We start from the raw sequence: 17703 nt of genomic DNA, 5'->3' as shown, positions 1-17703 counted from the left end.
CCAGTGTGAAGTATTACAAAGTTTCACTTTACAATAAAAAAGAAAAAGAGAAAGAGGAAGCCCTTTCATAATGTACTATGTCTTACAGACAGCTGCAGTACAAATATAACAATCTCGTAGTCCTCAGAACAGCTTTCCCAAACCACTTGAAAGTTAAAAAGTTTATCTAATCTGGTGTCTTTCTAAGTATTTATATGGACTCCATCAACACAGTAATGTTTGAGTATGTTTCTATATATTAAATATACTAAAGACACAATAATTATTTTATAGTACATACATTAAGGAAAATATAACTTTTCAGAAGCAGGAACTTTAGGCCCCACTCCTGCAACTGGAACTGCACAAGAGGTCCCAGATGCCTAAGAAGTCAATAAATATTGTGGCTTCTATTTCAGGAATGGAGCCTTAGGCTTTGTCTGTAATAGACAAGTTGCGCCAGATTTTTAAAAAATCTAAATAGGTGCAAATGCCCAAATGTAATGCACTTACATCAGTTTAGCCCTCAGTTAAATTTGTTTAGCTGAACTGAGTAATTTACTGATGGAAATATTTTAAAACAATATAAAAAAACTGTCCTTAAGAAATGTTCATATTACTACTGAAGGAACACTAGGTATTTAAATACAGGAACTCCTGTTTAAAAATGAAATACAGAAGTAACCAAATGACTAACAGTGTGTTTCAAAGCTGCTGAACTGTGAACATCTGCATTTTGCTCAGCTGCAACCCATACAATAGCCCAACTCTAATTACATACCAGGTTACAGTAAAAATAAAGGGGTCCCAAAAAATTAGCGCAAGTATTGTATGTACGACAAAAACAAAGTAGGTTTGATTAAGAAATGACAACAACCAGGAGGCTTGATTTCACTGAAAATGAAGCAATGGGCAGCAATCGGCTATTGCACACCAGGAGTTTGATTGTTCTTTTTTCTGCTGGAGATGCTTATAATATGCTTCCAGAATAATTTCTTTGTAAAGGTATTTTCATAACAAAAGGAACATCATGACTCATCTTGGAATAAAAACTTTCAAGAAGTCATGAGGGTAAAAGAAATAGCGGAAGGGGCATATAGCATTATTGGGTATGCCTTTCATATACTAATGTAACCCACATACCTAGTGTGGTTCATAGTCCCATGCAGTGGCACTTAGACCACAGCAACAGATAAGAACAAGAGACCTCTATAGCCTGAGCTTTAGTTCAAAGGGTAGAGGTTCCTACACTAAACTCCAGAGGTCCCAGATTCAGATGTGCCTTGTGGTGGTTACAAGTGGGTCTCTGAAGCTTGGGATGTGCTTCCTCAGCTAGGGGAAGTATGTAACCCACACACCTAGGGTATGTCTAGACTACATGCCTCTGCCGACGGAGGCATGTAAATTAGACTGCCCGACATAGTCAATGAAGTGAGGATTTGCCTTTGTCGACCGCTCCTGTAAACCTCGTTTCACAAGGCACAAGGGAGCGGTCAACAAAGGCGTTCTCTGTTGACCGATCCGCGTCTTGACTGCCGCGCTGTGCCAACAATCAGCTGAGCCGGCACAGAGTGGCGGCCATTTTTATTTTAATGAAGCCGGGGATATTTAAATCCCTGCTTCATTTACTATGTTGGGTAGTCTAATTTACATGCCTCTGTTGGCAGAGGCATGTAGTCTAGACATATTCCTAGTGTGGTTCACTGTCCCATGCAGTGGCACTTAGACCATAGATAAGAACAAGAGACCTCTACAGAACGGGCTGAGAGCCAGCTGGCTTCATAGCTCAAGCTGTAGATGCTCCTATACTAAATTGCTTCAGATCTGCTCTGTGACGGTTATACTATCTATTGTGTGCACTCTAAAAATCCACATAATAATAAGGGGGCAATAAAGTCTAGAGCAGAGGTGGGCAACCTGCAGTCTCCTTCCGGGTTCTAAGTGTGGCCCTTGAGACATTTTGTTTACTGTTGCCCACATGCAGGACTGAAAGATCATGCTGATTTCCAACTGTATAATATTCTTCCTACTAAAGTGACACGTGCGTAACGCAAGGGCATGTGAAGTGAGGTATGTGTGGATTGTACACAACATTGCCTGTCAGAGCTGCACGCTCCCGCCGCATCCAATCAAAGTGCTGCTATGGTTCAGTTGGTGCAACCCACAAGATAACCCTATCTTGGGAGACCATCTTGGTTATGACAATCTTGCAGCCCACTGAGATGAAGGAGAGCCTCTCATGCAGCCCATTCACTGGCCTCGGTTGCTCATTGCTGGTCTAAAGTATCCTCATGTTCTGTTGCTCCATCATGACACTAGGGCTACGTCTAGACTGAAAGCCTCTTTCGAAAAAGAGTGTCTAGACTACAACCAGTACTTTTGAAAAAGCAAGCCGCCTTTTCAAAAGAGAGCACCGAGGCAGTCTGGATGCTCTCTTTCAAAAAAGCACAGTTTGCATTACATAGTGCTTTTTTTCGAAAGAGCACTTCAGCACTGGGATTCTGACAGCTCCATAGACCTTCAAACCACTGTGAAGGTCTATTGAGGATGGATCAATGCAGTATCTAAGCTGAAACTGGTAGTCCTTCATGTGTACATCCAGGATAACCAAGCCAAGGCCTTTATCTGTCATTCCACCTCCCTCAGCAAGGGCTCTGGTCAGTGTTCCCTCTAAACTGCCAGTCAGCACAGCTTCACAGGTGATTAATCAGCCACGGCCAGGGTGGGGCTGATTAATCACTTGTGAAGCTGTGGTTCCCTGCAGCTTAGAGGGAACATTGGCTCTGGTCCTTTTTGTTTGCATAGATTCTTAGATCTTAAACCAGGGGATAGTTTGAAAAGCTCCTAATCTTGGAGATGCTACATCATATGCAGTCTTCTAGAATTTTTAACAATTGGACCTCAGGGAAGAGGGGGTTTACAAGCTGGTGTGCATTACAGGAGAAGACAAATGGAAGACGGCCTTTCAAACCCACTATGGGCATTCTGAATATTCAGTAATGCCATTTGGTCTCACCAATGCTCCTGGGACCTTTCCACACTTTATGAACAATGAATTTAGACACATCTTGGAGTAAAATGCAGTCATCTGCCTTAATGAGTTACTTGTGTTTTCAGATAAACCTGAGTAACACTGTTACCACATTCACCTGGGAAGACTATGACATGGAAAGATTATATGTGAAACTGGAAAAATGTACCTTTGACCATCATCCACAATGTTAGAGAAGAAACAGGCAACCCAGGAGCAGAAGGGGTAAACGGAACTGCTTTATTGCCCACACACATTTACCTCAGACATTCAACACAACGTCTGAGTGGCAACCAACAGGTACCAATTAAATCCTTTTATCTGTTTTAGTATGTCTATGATAAGACATGTCTATCACTACTTTTCCTAAAACCTTATTTAGTAATGTTAACTCCCATAAAATGAATATTAATAAGCAGGTGATGAATATTATTATACCTGCCCCTAATTACCATTTTCAGAATTTTAACTTAAATTAATACTTTTCTACGAACACTACAAACCTTCTAAATCAGCAGGTTACAGAGATTACAAGAAATTGAACTCTGAAGATATTTTATACAGAGTCAATAAGGATAAGCAAAAGACACAACAAAGAAGAGCAGCTGCATGCTTATCTATTTTTCTAGGCTGCAAAAAAGAAGGGAAAGAGCATGTTCAAGGGTAATGCCTACTGTGGCTGAACTCCTTACCGCTATCCCAGCCCCCTATTAATTATTACATATCCCAACACACAGCATTTTTGAATAATATCCTTTGGCAAGAGGGCAATAGGATGTACCACCAGAAGGTGAAGGACCTCCACAGCTGGGCAATGCCTTTTTCAAAGGAGTACAAAAGAGTATTCATTTTTCTGGGCTTTGCAAATGTTTACTGATGATTCAATCATAGAATCAGAGCTGGAAGAGACCTCAGGAGGTCATGAAGTCCAGCTCCCTGCCCAAGGCAGGACCAATCTCAGCTAAATCAACCCAGCCAGGGCTTTGTCAAGCCAAGACTTAAAAACTTCTAGGGATGGAGATTCCACCTCCTCCCTAGGTAACCCATTCCAGTGCTTCACCACCCTCCTAGTGAAATAGTTTTTCCTAATATCCAACCTAGACCTCTCCCACTTTAACTTGAGACCATTGCTCCTTATTCTGCCATCCATCACTACCATGAACAGCCTCTCTCCATCCTCTTTGGAACCTCCCTTCAGGAAGTTGAAGGCTGCTATCAAATCCCCCCTCACTCCTCTCTTTTGCAGACTAAACAAACCTAAATCCTTCAGTCTCTTCTCGCAGGTCACGTGCTCCAGCTCCCTAATCATTTTGGTTGCCCTATGCTGGACCCTCTCCAATGCATCCGCATCCTTTTTGTAGTGGGGGAGCCCAGAACTGGACACAATACTCCAGATGTGGCCTCACCAAAGCCGAATAAAGGGGAATAATGACATCTCTGGATCTGCTGGCAATGCTCCTCTTAATGCATCCTAATATGCCATTAACCTTCTTGGCTGCAAGGGCACAATGTTGACTCATATCTAGCTTCTCATCCACTGTAACCCCTCAGGTCCTTTTCTGCAGAACTACTACTTAAGCTGGTTGGTCCCCAGCCTGTAACTATGCTTGGGATTCTTCCGTCCCAAGTGCAGGACTCTACACTTGTCTTTGTTGAATCTCATGAGATTTCTAGTGGCCCAATCCTCCAATTTGTCTATGTCACTCTGGACCCTATCTCTGCCCTTAAGCGTATCTACCTCTCCCCCCAGCTTAGTGTCATCTGCAAACTTGCTGAGGGTGCAATCTATCCCCTCATCCAGGTCATTAATAAAGATATTGAACAAAACCGGTCCTTAGAACCGAACCTTGGGGCACTCCACTAGAAACCTGGAGTTTTGAGTTCAGGATGTGCAGATCCAAATATTGCCTGGCTGAGTTGGAAGGAGGATGTAATAGGCCCCCTGCAGCCCTGCACTCAAGGCGGGTAATAGAAGCTGTTGCTTTGGGGGCAGCCTGACGCCCAGGAGGCAGCCCTGCACCCAACCTGCAAGCGAGGACCTGGAGGGCTGTAGGCTGGGCGGGCGCCGGTCCGCATCGGGACTGCCCCTGCCCCGCCCCACGCAACCCGCTAGGGAGCAGCAGGAGGTCAGGTCAGGGCGGGCCGCGGGAAGACTTGCGAGCTGTTGCTAGAGGCGGCAGCAGCCTGTCTGGCCGGGTGTGTGCGGCAGCGAGCGAGCGCCCCCCTCCCAGCCCGGCGCTGCAAGCGGGACTGCGCCCAACCCTCACAACCTGCGCGCGGGGCAGAGGCTGGTTGCCCAGCGAGGCTGATGCGCGGGTGAGGGGCCAGGCGGAGCGGGGGCAGCGCCGCGTCGGTCGCTGCTAATTCCAGTGGCGGGGCTCTGGGCCGGGGAGCGGCGTCGGGGCGCGACTGCGGAACCCGGGACAGGTAAGGAATTGCTGGGAGGAGGGGTGCGGGTCGCGGGGGGGGACAAGCGGAGGGGGGTGCCGGTCGCTGGGGAGGGTAAGCGGAGGGGGGTGCGGGTCGCTGGGGGGGTAAGCGGAGGGGGGTGCAGGTCGCTGGGGGGGTAAGCGGAGGGGGGTGCAGGTCGCTGGGGGGGTAAGCGGAGGGGGGTGCAGGTCGCTGGGGGGGGGGGTAAGCGGAGGGGGGTGCAGGTCGGGGGGGGTCAGGGGGGCTGGGGGGGTAAGCGGAGGGGGGTGCGGGTCGCTGGGGGGGGGGTAAGCGGAGGGGGGGGTGCTGGGGGGGTCGCTGGGGGGGTAAGCGGAGGGGGGTGCAGGTCGCTGGGGGGGTAAGCGGAGGGGGGTGCCGGTCGCTGGGGGGGGGGGGTAAGCGGAGGGGGGTGCGGGTCGCTGGGGGGGTAAGCGGAGGGGGGTGCAGGTCGCTGGGGGGGTAAGCGGAGGGGGGTGCAGGTCGCTGGGGGGGTAAGCGGAGGGGGGTGCAGGTCGCTGGGGGGGTAAGCGGAGGGGGGTGCGGGTCGCTGGGGGGGTAAGCGGAGGGGGGTGCGGGTCGCTGGGGGGGACAGGCGGAGGGGGGTGCGGGTCGCTGGGGGGGTAAGCGGAGGGGGGTGCGGGTCGCTGGGGGGGTAAGCGGAGGGGGGTGCGGGTCGCTGGGGGGGTAAGCGGAGGGGGGTGCGGGTCGCTGGGGGGGTAAGCGGAGGGGGGTGCGGGTCGCTGGGGGGGACAGGCGGAGGGGGGTGCGGGTCGCTGGGGGGGTAAGCGGAGGGGGGTGCCGGTCGCTGGGCGGAGGGGGGCTGATGATCGCGGCGGTGGGGATAGCGATGCCGCCGTGTGAGTGGGCACCGCGTGGCCGCCCGGAGCAGAGGCGGGCATTGCAGAGAGCCGGAGGCTTGAGGATCCCGGCCCTGCAGCTCGGCTGGTGCGCGCGGAAGCGGAGGCTGCTGCTGGGGTTCGGTTTCGGAATGACCCAGCGAAGGTTCCCGTTCTGCAGGGAGTGAAAGCAGCGCCTGGGGGGCTGAGCCGCGCCTTCGACCCCATCCCGAGAGCAGGGAAGCGCTGGCCAGGGGGAGGGAGGGGATAGTGGCTGGAACTGGACAAGATCAAAGGCAGCTCTGGCTTCCAAGTCTCTTTCTGTCCTGGCTGCCAGCCTAACCGGGTGCTTGCCCCAAACACTCCATTTCCTCCTGCCAGTGCTGATCAAAGCCTGCTCTGACCTGTGCCAGAAGCTGGCTTGCACTGGGGCTGGGTAAGAAAGGGCTCAAAGTAAATAGTCATAGCCACATTACCTGTCATTGTGTGGCATGGAGTGGCTGGACAGGTATCCTTGTAATTTGATTGCATCAGCTAATAGTCAGAAGTGGATGCTAGGAGAATCAGTCATAAGAAACCTGCAATACTTGTGTGAGATTAAAATGCTAGGAGAATCAGTCATAAGAAACCTGCAATACTTGTGTGAGATTAAACCTGTCCCAAAAAAATATCAGCTAGACTCCCAAAAGATATAACCGAGTCAGCAATGACTGCAAACAGTGTCAGTTAATGCTAGCTGAATTAGGAGTGGTACTGGAACACAACGGTTAAAATTTGCATTTGTTTTCTCAGTAGTGTGTTTTTTGTTTTTTGTTTTTTTACTTTAGCCTGTAAGTATTTTTATAAATTTCTTGCAGGAGGCTTACATGTTTTTGGTTGGTGAGAGGTTGAATTTCTTTTGTCAGTAAGATGCACACTAATATAATAGCATTTATTTAGTGTTTTATGTAACTCCGCCCCCCCCACCCAACTTACTGCACTTTATGCAAAGTTAGTGGCTTTCTTTATAGGTATAATATCTACTCAGTATTCCTGATCTCTAGAATCAGTTAATGTTTATCGTCCGTGGTCTGGAGGGGAGGAATGCAAATGGAAAGCAGGAAACAGGTGTGTTTGTGTGTGTATGTGTGTGTGTGTGTGTGTGTGTGTTAGTTAGCTGTCAATTTCTGAAGAATTTAAACCTGTGGGATTTTGCGGGGAGGGGTCTTTATGATGGCAAAGAATGTGGTAAATCTGTGGAGATATCCAGTCCTACTGTTGCCTCCTGCTTTTCTAAGGGCAGCAAAGACAAACTGGCCTAATTTGGTCAGCTTCAGTGCTGCTGCCCAGAATCTTTTGAAGGTAGTAAAATCATCAAGAATAACATAAGTCTCACTCTAGTGCAGCTTGGGAAAATTATGAAGCGTAGCAGAGTCAAGCTCTGAGAGTGTGTCTGAAAAATGTTGTGTTTTTAACATCTTCAGAGAGGTAGCTGAGTTAGTCTATAACTGGCAAAACTTAAAAAAACAATGAGTTGTACCATGAAAGCTCATGATACCATCTACATCCATGGTCACCAACTGGTCAATCACAATTGACTGGTCGATCACGAGGCCTCAACCAGTCGATCGCGAGGCGTTCGGGCCCCCTATTTTCCCCCTCCCCCGAGAAGCCCCACTACCTACCTCCAGCATAGTGCAGGCTTCCTGCGGGGTGGACGGAAGTCCTGTATGCAGCTTCACGCCACTTCCGGCTGTTCTGGAAGTGCACTGGCTGCTCCCCTCCCACAGCTCAGTGGCGTGGGCCCCGGAGGAGGAGTGCGGTGGTTTCCCTGTGCTGCAGAAGGGGTGAGTCGAGTGCAAGGGTTTCCCTGTGCCGTGAGAGCAGGGTTTGGCCCTGGGGCAGGTGTGCGCGGGGGTTTGGCCCCGGGGCAGACGCGCGTGGGGAGGAGAATCCTGGGAGGAGGCGGGTGCAGGGGACTCTCTGACCCCCTGTTCCCTCTCCCCACTCCCTTCTCCTCACTTCCGTGTTCCCTCTTCCCTCTCCCCACTCCTCTGTTCCCTCTCCCCACTCTCAGAAACCTGTCCCCACTGTCACCCTGTCCCCAGCCTCAGAAACCTGTCCCCACTGGCATCCTGTCCTCTGACCTCCCGGCACCGTGTTCCTTCTCCCCACTTCCCAGCCTCAGAAACCTGTCCCCACTGGCACCCTGTCCCCTCTCTCCTGTCCCCTGTCCCCAGCTGCAGAACTTGGTCCTCACTGGCACCCTGTCCCCTGCAGAAGCACCCACTAGCACCGTTCCCCAGTACTATGTCCCCGCTCCCACCAAAACAGTTGGGGCCACATTAATGAAGCTTCTGTCCTACAGAAGACTTGGGGAAAAAAGCAACATTATAAGGGTCGTCGATAGCAAGTGATGGAGAGGAGGAGAATAGAGAGGGTGGGGCTTTAAGGAAGGGGTAGGGCTGTAGATCTTGGCTTGTTCTGTCATTTAAAAAGTGACCGTGGGTGTAAAAAGGTTGGAGACCGCTGATGTTTTGTTAGTCTTGAAGGTGCTGATAGACCATTTGTTGTTTTTAACATGTTTGTCTACACTAGGACTTTTAGTTCATGCTAGTAACTAAGTAGTTGTTAGTTGAGAGAACCACATTTTCCCTAGCATAGGCAAAGCTTGAATTTATTCAGAGGAAAGCCAGGGTGAGGTACAAGCTATTGGAGCCACACTCTAAATTCCTGTTTTAATAGGCAAAAAGGATTCATTTTCAATTAGGTTTGCTTAACACAGTTAAAAAAACTCTCATTAAGGTGCTTGAAGTCCTTTTATTGCTGCCCTGTTGTTGCCAAAGGGTGTGTGTGTGTGGGGGGGGAGCGGAAATAACAGCTAACGCTGTTTCAAACATGTTAATTTGCATTTTAACTAAGGTTAAGAGGTCAGTTCAGTCCAATTGAAAAGTGTGTTGTTGGGTTGTTGGTTTTTTTTTACCTGAGACAAAGTGGGCTAGGTAATACCTTTGGTTGATGAAAATGAAAAGCTTTTGACTTAGACTTTGTCTATACTTCACAACTTTTAGCCACACAGCTGTGTGGCTAAAATTCAGGCAATGTAAACACAGTTTATTCACATTTTTGCTGACAAAATACTTCCAACCCCAGGAGTGGTGATTGCATTGTTGGTAGAAGGGCTTTTCTGTAGACAATGAGCCCTTTGCACTATTACTTGTCTAGGGGAAAACTTTTGTCTTTCGTGTGTGTGTGTGTGTGTGTGTGTGTGTGTGTGTGTGGCACCTGTGAACTTTGACAGTGACCAGGGTGAGGAACCTAGGGCCCAGGGGCTGGATGCAGCCACCTGCTTGCCTGGATCTGTCCCTGGAGGCATGGGGCTCCCCCCAGCATTTGGGAGCTGGTACTGGTGTTCCAACCCTGTGCCTCCACCCCCTTTCCAGCCCATTATTGCATCCCCTCTCTGCTCCTGCACTCTTACCACCCTCCCAGATCCACCACCTGCCCAAACCTCAAGCCTGCTTCCCAGCACCCACCTCCCACACACTGACCCCCTCATTTTAGGCCCCACCCAAGAGCCTGGGTGGGACACAAAATCTACTGGCTTGGGATCTCCCCAGGCTCTGTTGTGAAAGGGGAATGCGAGGAGTTCATGGGCTGTTGGTGCAGCTGGGGCTGGGAGAAGCAGGCTTCCAGCCCCACCTACAGTCCTGCCCCCTCTGCTGAAGCCCCACCCCCAGCAGGAAGGGGAGGAGGCGGGGTAGCACCAAGCTCACACACCTCCTCCCCGGCACAGGGAGGGGAAGAGATGCATGTGTCCAGCCTCCTCAGCCTCCAGAGCACCAGGGAGGGAGGAAGGCACATAGCTTGGCTTGCTCCTTCCTGGAGCACCAGAGGTGGAGAGAAACTATGTAGTTCCAGCCTCCGCAGCCAGGCGCATGGGGAAGGCAGGCACTGCGGGCAGAAAGACACTGCCTGCAGCAGGTGTTCTGGGGGTGGAGTGAGGGGGTGGCCGTACCTGGTGGTTTGGGAAGATAAAGCCTTCCCCCGCGTAGGCTACTGGATGCGTGTAGGTGTAGTTACTCAGGCAGCTGTTCAGCAATGCTCGCATATCTCTGACTCCATCGATGATGATAATCAGAAGGCTGCCTGCGTGTGTGCTCAGTGATGTGTGCTGTGTAGACTAGTGCACTTAGTCTTCACAGCAGACTCCAAGGGAGCCTCCAAAGACCACAAATCAGATAAGGATCGAAGGTGCCAGGCTAGGTTTATTGTTAAGCAAAATACATTAATAGTTGTCAGTAGACTCTACTGAACCACTGTGCATTTGTACTCCGTAACAATGAATGGCTCAAAATAATGGAACACATCCATTGCCCCCCGGGCCATTCAAAGACTGTCCCCCAAGACACCACCTTATATACAGGTACAAACACATCACTGCTGACCCACCCTCTGATGCTGCCAGGCTATCACCAATCACCTTGTGCCTCGTGATCTTATTAGACCATCTCCATCCATCATGTATCAGCCTCAACCTTTTCTTGACCCTGAGTTGGTATCCAGGGAAGTAAACATCAAGCTGTTGTCTTAGATCCTTTTCCTGAACTGAGAAGCAGACTTCCCGACCCCTCTCAGTGAGTTATGTGCTTATAATTCATGATAAGCCTCCCCTCCCCCCATTACTGCTCTCCAGGGGTTATACTGCATCAGCTTGTTTCATGTCTAGTTAAACAAACAAGGTTGTTTCCTGCTTATCTTAACAAAACATGGCTAAAGGAAAGTTCATTATTAGCTAGGTCTTAGGCCACAGACCAGACCTGTCCTTATATCTTATGTCCTCATCTTACTACTGTGGGGAGTGTCTTTCTGCTTCTCAGTTGTCAGCCATGTCAATGAGGTTTTTTTGGGTTTGCGGTTTTTTTGCTTCTCACTTCTGTGCAGCACCTGACAGATTTTTTTTTTTTTTTTTTGTGGGCCAAGGCCCCCTGACCCAAAAGAGGTCCTGCATCCCGTGTAGACAGAGTTTTACTCAGAATCTTCTTCATGTCTGGGAAAGGTACTCAGTTTCACAGTTAAACACAAGGTGGAACAGATGGTTTATCATAAATAGTTAACACCTATTCTAAGGGACCATTGAAAGTGAAGTGTCTCGTTAATACTCCCCCAGTCATAGGACAGAAAAAGGGATTGGGGGGTTACAGAATGAGATATAAATCCAGTATCTGACCACCTCCAGGAGGGGAGCTAATAGCATTGGGTGCTTGGTTCCTAGCTCTTATGCCCCAGTTTACACTGATGCTTTACAGAGCTGTACCTTGCTGCATTCAGGGGGCGTTCTCACACTTCTGAGCTGGAAAGTTGCAGCACACACACAGTAAAGCTGCAGTGTAGATTTAAGACATGATTTTTAGTGTGTAGTAGAGTTATGAATTGAATTTCCCAGACTTTTTTTTTTGGTGTTACACAGGCTTCCATTAGGACGTGGACTGACAGATCAGATACAGATGATGGTTTTGTGAAGAATGTCAAAGGGTATCATAGAATCATAGGTTTGGAAGAGACCTCAGGAGGTCATTGAGTCCAACCCCCTACCCAAAGGAAGACCAATCCCAACTAAATCATCCCAGCCAGGGCTTTGTCAGACCAGGACTTTAAAATCTCTAGGGATGGAGATTCTAAAATGTCCCTAGGTAACCCACTCCAATGTCCCCCCCCCCCCAGTAAAATAGTTTTTCCTAATATTTAACCTAGACCTCCCCCACTGCAACTTTAAACCATTGCTCCTCATTCTTCCATCTGTCCCCACTGAAAACAGCCTCTCTCCATCCTCTTTGAAACCCCCCTTTAGGTGGTTAAAGGCTGCTGTTAAATCCCCCCTCACTCTTCTGCAGACTAAACAAGCCCAAATCCCTCAGCCTCTCCTGGTAAATCATGTGCTCCAGCCCCCTAATCTGGTGTAATATGGTGTGTTTTGTCTCTTATTTTTCCTCTGTCAGTTAATACAACAGGGTAATGATTGTTTGGCTTAATATTGTTGGATCATTTAATGGAATGGACGAGATACACCACATATTGTACAAGGCTTGTACCAAATGACATTAATAACTCACTCCTTGAGTATTTTCCATTTTGTTAGAAATGCTTCATGGGCATCTGTACTAGGGTCATTATTCCCATGACCACTTGTTGGCTTATACTCAGCGCAATATTAAGCTGGTTTAACTACTGAAGTACCACCTGCTTTATACCAGGGCTGAATCTGTCCTAATCTGCTTTTTAAAGATGAACAGTGATCAGTGTTCTCTGTAAGACAGGCACTTGTGTGTCCGCTCAGGAGATATTCAGATGCTGCCCAGTTGCTTGGCAGAGCACCTGCAGTTCGGTTTTATTTCTGCTGGTGGTGCACATTCACACATGCCTTGGTGCACATTCGGGATATACAATCCCAGTTAATCAGTTAACATTAAGCCAGCCTAATATTTTCACTAGTTAATTGACTAAGCAGGATTTGAGCTGGGGACTGCTCCAGCCTATGTGTGCGGTGGGCTGTGGCTCCTCGCAGGCAGACGCTGCTCTGGATGCAGGAGCAGTCCCTGCCTGTGGGGCAACAGGGCCTAGTCTGGTTAACTGGAACCGGTAAGCCAGTGGTCTCCAACCTTTTTAAGCACGAGATCACTTTTTGAATTTAAGTGCAATCCAATATCTACCTCAGACCCAAATACCCTAGACCCCTGCTCATTCCTTCCTCCCTCCCTTTCCCACCCTCCCTCACTTTCACCAGGTAAGGGCAGAGGGTCGGGGTGCAGGCTCTGGTCTTGGATTAAGGGATTTGAAGCGTAAGAGGGGCTGATCTTGGGGCAGGCAGTTGGAGTGCTGGAGGGGGTTCTAGGTGTAGGCTCAGGGAGGGCATTTGGAAGCTGGGTGCTTGGGGGTGGGGCAGGAGCTTGGAGCGTAGGAGCGGGTTCATGCCTGGGGTAAGGTTTCTGGATGTGGGCACCAGCTGGGCACTGCTTACTGCAAGTAGCTCCTGGGTGGTGGTGCAGTGGGGCAAAGACAGGCTCTCCCTTGTCCTGGCCCTCCACCATTCCCAAAAGCAGCCAGCAAACTCCATCCCAAGTCTTGTTGTGCCCTGCGTCTGCTCTGTGGAGATAGGATACAGAGTGCCCTGACATCAGAACTCCTCCTCTCCCTCCCCTGCCCTGCACAGAAAGCAGGAGGCTCCTGAGGAGATATCTCCAAGGCAAAGGGCAGGAGATGTGCAGCAGTCTGAGGACGGGGCAGCTGAAGTGTTGCGCTTGATGGCCTCTTGGCCAAACCAGTTAGGAGCACCTGTCAGAGGCTCCAAGATCTACCAGTAGATCCTGATCTACTGGTTGGTGACCACTGCGGTAAGCATTACCCATTTAGGGTGATGCTCACTGGTTATCAAGCTAACTTTACATATCCCTAGTGCACATTAAAAAAAATTTCTGCACATGGATGAAAAAGATGAGGAAACATTGACAGTGACCCTTATCAGAAGATACTTAAGCATAAATCAGAGGCTATTTCTGCAACAGTACTTCTTTAAGTTAGCTTTTATGACGCCCTAGTCCTGCAAATACTTGTGTACTTTTAATTATATGTATCTGAATAATTATTTTGAAACCAGCCGTTGAAGTTATGCATTTATATAAGCATTAGGGTGCTAGATTGTAATCTCTGGGTTTGAAATGGATTTATTAATAAAGTACAGCATACATCCATGGCACTGTACAGACATCAATAAATATATACTGGACAATAAATTGGACTTTTGTAGCAGCTGATCTGGTTTAATTCAGTCTTCAACAGTGTTTTTAAGGCTTTCAGTATTCTCACATTGTATTCTGTTGCATGCAAAATAAAGATGATGATATCTTGTTTAACTACATGCTTTTGAACTTCTCTTTTCCAAACCACAGAAAGACCTGCAAGCCCAAAACTTTTACCTCCTCTACCTTGTCTCTTTAATGATTTATTTAAAACATTTTTATTGGAACATGATCTATTTCTGTGTCGTTTAATGGCTTCTTCTAAGGTTGGATAGTTTCACATAAAGTACTACGTAGATCTGTGAATACATCTATGGGTTACAGAATTTGATTTTTTAAAAATGTTTTTAATGGATAATACTGATTTTTTTTAAAAGCTTTTAAACATTTTGTTTGTTTGATTTAACATTTTCACAGTTGTGGGAAATTGGCGAGAGGTCAGACAATAATTATTTCCGAAGAGTATATGTTGAGATTCAAAATTTTAAAGCTTCATAAACATTAAAACACAAATGGTGAACATCATATGTCAGAATGTACCAAGTAAATTAAATATTCTTAAATCAAACTCATTTTCAAGCAGTATTTTTCTTATTTTCCTATCTATACATTTTGATTATCATTGATGGAAATAATGTTCTGTTTGTGTATACACAGTGAAATTGACATATACTGACAACATATTTATGTCAGTAAATGTCAATTTCACTCTGTATACACAAACAGAACATTAAAAAACAAACAAGCCCATTATTTAAATAAATAATGGACTTGTTTATTTTCAATAGACTCTAATTGGTTGCACTAGGGCAGTGTTTCTCAAACTGTGCTCCGCGGAGCCCCAGCGCTCCACGAGACATCTTCAGGGGCTCTGCGAGGTTGACAAACGGGAAACATCGATAGGTACAACACATACAATCAGTGGACCGCTGGGGCTCCGCATAAATTTTTATGCATGTAAAGGGTTCCAGAGCCCAAAAAGTTTGAGAACTGCTGTACTAGGGTGTTCTGAGTTCAGTAGATATGACACAATAAGGCCCTAAAGTGTTGTCAATAATAGGTTTTGGGGTTTGGGTTTTTTTAATGTTTAAACAACATCCACTGTTAATACCATGTTGTCCATGTGAGATAATGAACAAGGCTGAATAAATTAAAGCAACCTAGCCATTTAGACATATCACACATCAATGGAAGTGGGTTTTAGAATTAAGACGATTGGGGCTATTCAGATTGCTTGGAGCTATTTAGCTGTTTGTAGACATCAATTACATCCAGTTCACATTTTCAAGCTTTTCTTTCCTATCAGCAGGGCTAGAAACTTACTTTTAATGTGAAAACTGATTTCTTCATGTGACCCTTAAGAGCTGGACCTCATAATGCCTGTTCCTTAATTCAGCTCTGGTACTAACTGAGAGTATCACTACAGACTGGTGGCTAGTACATTAACAGCTGCATGGTATAGACCTGCTAACTGCAGTTGAAAATATTGAGTGCAGATAGGAAAAGATAATTAAAGCTGCAAAATCTTATTTACAGATATCCTCAACAAAAGAACAAGTGTTGAAATACACATCAGTTATTTCTTTAATAATGAGAGACACAGACAGACAGACACAATCAATTCCAGTAAGGCATCTTCTATCTCTTAGCCCGGGCATGTTCTAAATTAAATGTTTTTCAAAGGTTTCCATGAAGCAGCAAGCATAAGTTCTCTAAGTTAACCGCTTACATAAGGAAAAACTTGCTTGCCTGCAACAAGCTTTGTCCTATCAAATTCCCTTAACACAGTTAGATTTACAATAATGTTTGAGAAAAATACTATGTTGTCATACCCATTACCAGTAAATCCTATTTTTTGTAACTATAAAGGAGATTGAGTAGGGCTATCACATTTTAAACATTTTTCTTTATAAAAATAAAACATTAAGGCTATGTCTACACTAACTTTTTTGTTGGTAAAGTTTATGTTGCACAGGGGTGTAAAAACACACCCCTGATGGATACAGGTTACACTGACCAAAGCACCAGTGCAGACAGCACTATGTCAGTTGTAAGATGCTTGTTAGTGGTAGTTTAACTATATTTTCGGGGAGAACTCTCTCCTGTCAGCATAGACCAACTACATGGGAGATTTTAAAGCTGTGCAGCTGCATTGCTATTGAAGTGCCTCTGTAAGATCTCTAGTGTGGAGAATGTGTATGGGAATTTATATTATGACTGAGTCTTTTTTCTCTTTTTATAGTGAAAATACAGTCTCAACTCACCTACTGGACCCATTACATTTCTACAAATGTCATTAATCTAGCTTGTATTTAAAGACTGCAGAACAAAATGAAAGCATGATTAAGTTAGTAACGGTTATCATCTTTTCTCAATTGTTTCCAGGTAGTTTAAAAAAATGAAGATTTTCCCATAATGTCTCTCCAGGCAGGATCACTAACTAGCTACAATAGAACACAGGGCTTCAAACAGCTAAGTGCTCAAAAGGTAAGGAGAGAGATTCTTGTTTCCTATTCTTCTTCTTGTTCTTCTGAAATGATTGACTAGAAATAACTTATAGCATTTAGTTTAGTTGCAGTAGGTGCTAAATCCATAAATTGCTATTGGTTTCATGATGAACTTGGATTTTAAGCCCAACACAAATTGAAAACCAAATGTATTATTTATTTTATGAAAAACTAAAATTGGTTGTGATGAGTTGTTTTGATTAAAGTTGTGCACTCTACTATTGATAAGTTTGGCTCTTGACTGACTGATTTCTAAATAGTTAATGTACTTGTAAGAAATGTTGGGCTTGATAGTGCTAGTTTATAGTATATTTGCATGTGTTGGAGGGTATACAAATATGGCATGTTTGGAAATGTTAATTTTTAAAAATGTGGTGCCATTTTGTGAAAAAGGGACTAAAGCAAATAAGGTGTTTAACAGAATGTTTTCCTAACTTTGAGGTTATTGAATTCAAAAGATGTTAAGTATAACTTAATAGGTAGTTGTTCTCATTAGCTATTCTACAGCTAACATGGAAATATGTGAGTTTTGCTTTAGATACCTATTAGGATGTTAACCTGTACCCCAAGCAGCCCTGACCAGTGCCTCGTGCAGGGCAGCTGGGGGAAGGGAGGATGGGAGAAGAGGAAGAGGTTTCTGGCTTGCAGTCCAAACGGGTTTGAGTGCTGGGAGTCACCACATCACTGCGGCCTGCAGTCCCACCCTCCTCAGCCACTGGGCTCCCTCTCTCCCTCCGTCCCTCCCTTACCAGTGCTGAGGGCTGCATGGCCTCCCCGGTACTGGGGAAGGGGGCAGCAGCCACACGGCTTCCTCGGAGCGTTGTGGGGGATGGTTTGGGAGTTGTACCTCCTCCCCCTCATGAACGGGGAGGGGGGCAGGGAGCTGCAAGGCCTTCCCCCCCCACAGCTGGAGGGAGAGAGCCAGGTCTGCTTCAGCTCAGCCCAACTCCCTGACGGCCGTGGGGAGTGGCGGGGGGGACGGGACTGAAGGGGGGGGGAAGCAAAGAGGCAGGGGTGAGGCGGCAGGGGCAGCTGTGGCCTCTGGAGGCGTGAGGGAAGAACCAGGGCAGCCTCGGACCCGCCCTGGTGGCCAGCGGGGAATGAGCCAGGGCCATGGTGGCCTCGGTCCCAGGCCATCTGTGCCT

At 47.0% G+C, this 17703-nt stretch overlaps 1 protein-coding gene across 2 annotated transcripts in view; it reads left to right on the top strand.

The window, feature by feature from the left end:
- The first annotated feature begins 3109 nt into the window (after window positions 1-3109).
- The window catches only part of RUBCNL (rubicon like autophagy enhancer), a 43314-nt gene continuing 28720 nt past the window's right edge, over window positions 3110-17703 (top strand). The window contains exons 1-2 of one of the 2 annotated variants that reach the window (XM_025182108.3): window positions 3110-3310; window positions 16437-16538. In XM_025182108.3, the coding sequence (XP_025037893.3) occupies window positions 16467-16538 (72 nt within the window). In that variant the 5' untranslated portion in view covers window positions 3110-3310; window positions 16437-16466. Of the gene's footprint in view, window positions 3311-5151; window positions 5438-16436; window positions 16539-17703 lie in introns of those variants that run through there. The other variant, XM_075919022.2, reaches the window with a different exon arrangement.

The sequence above is a fragment of the Pelodiscus sinensis genome, chromosome 1, assembly GCF_052426305.1.
Source record: "Pelodiscus sinensis isolate ZL-2025 chromosome 1, ASM5242630v1, whole genome shotgun sequence".
Classification (NCBI taxonomy): domain Eukaryota; kingdom Metazoa; phylum Chordata; order Testudines; family Trionychidae; genus Pelodiscus; species Pelodiscus sinensis.
This window is presented reverse-complemented; position numbering and strand designations above follow the sequence as displayed.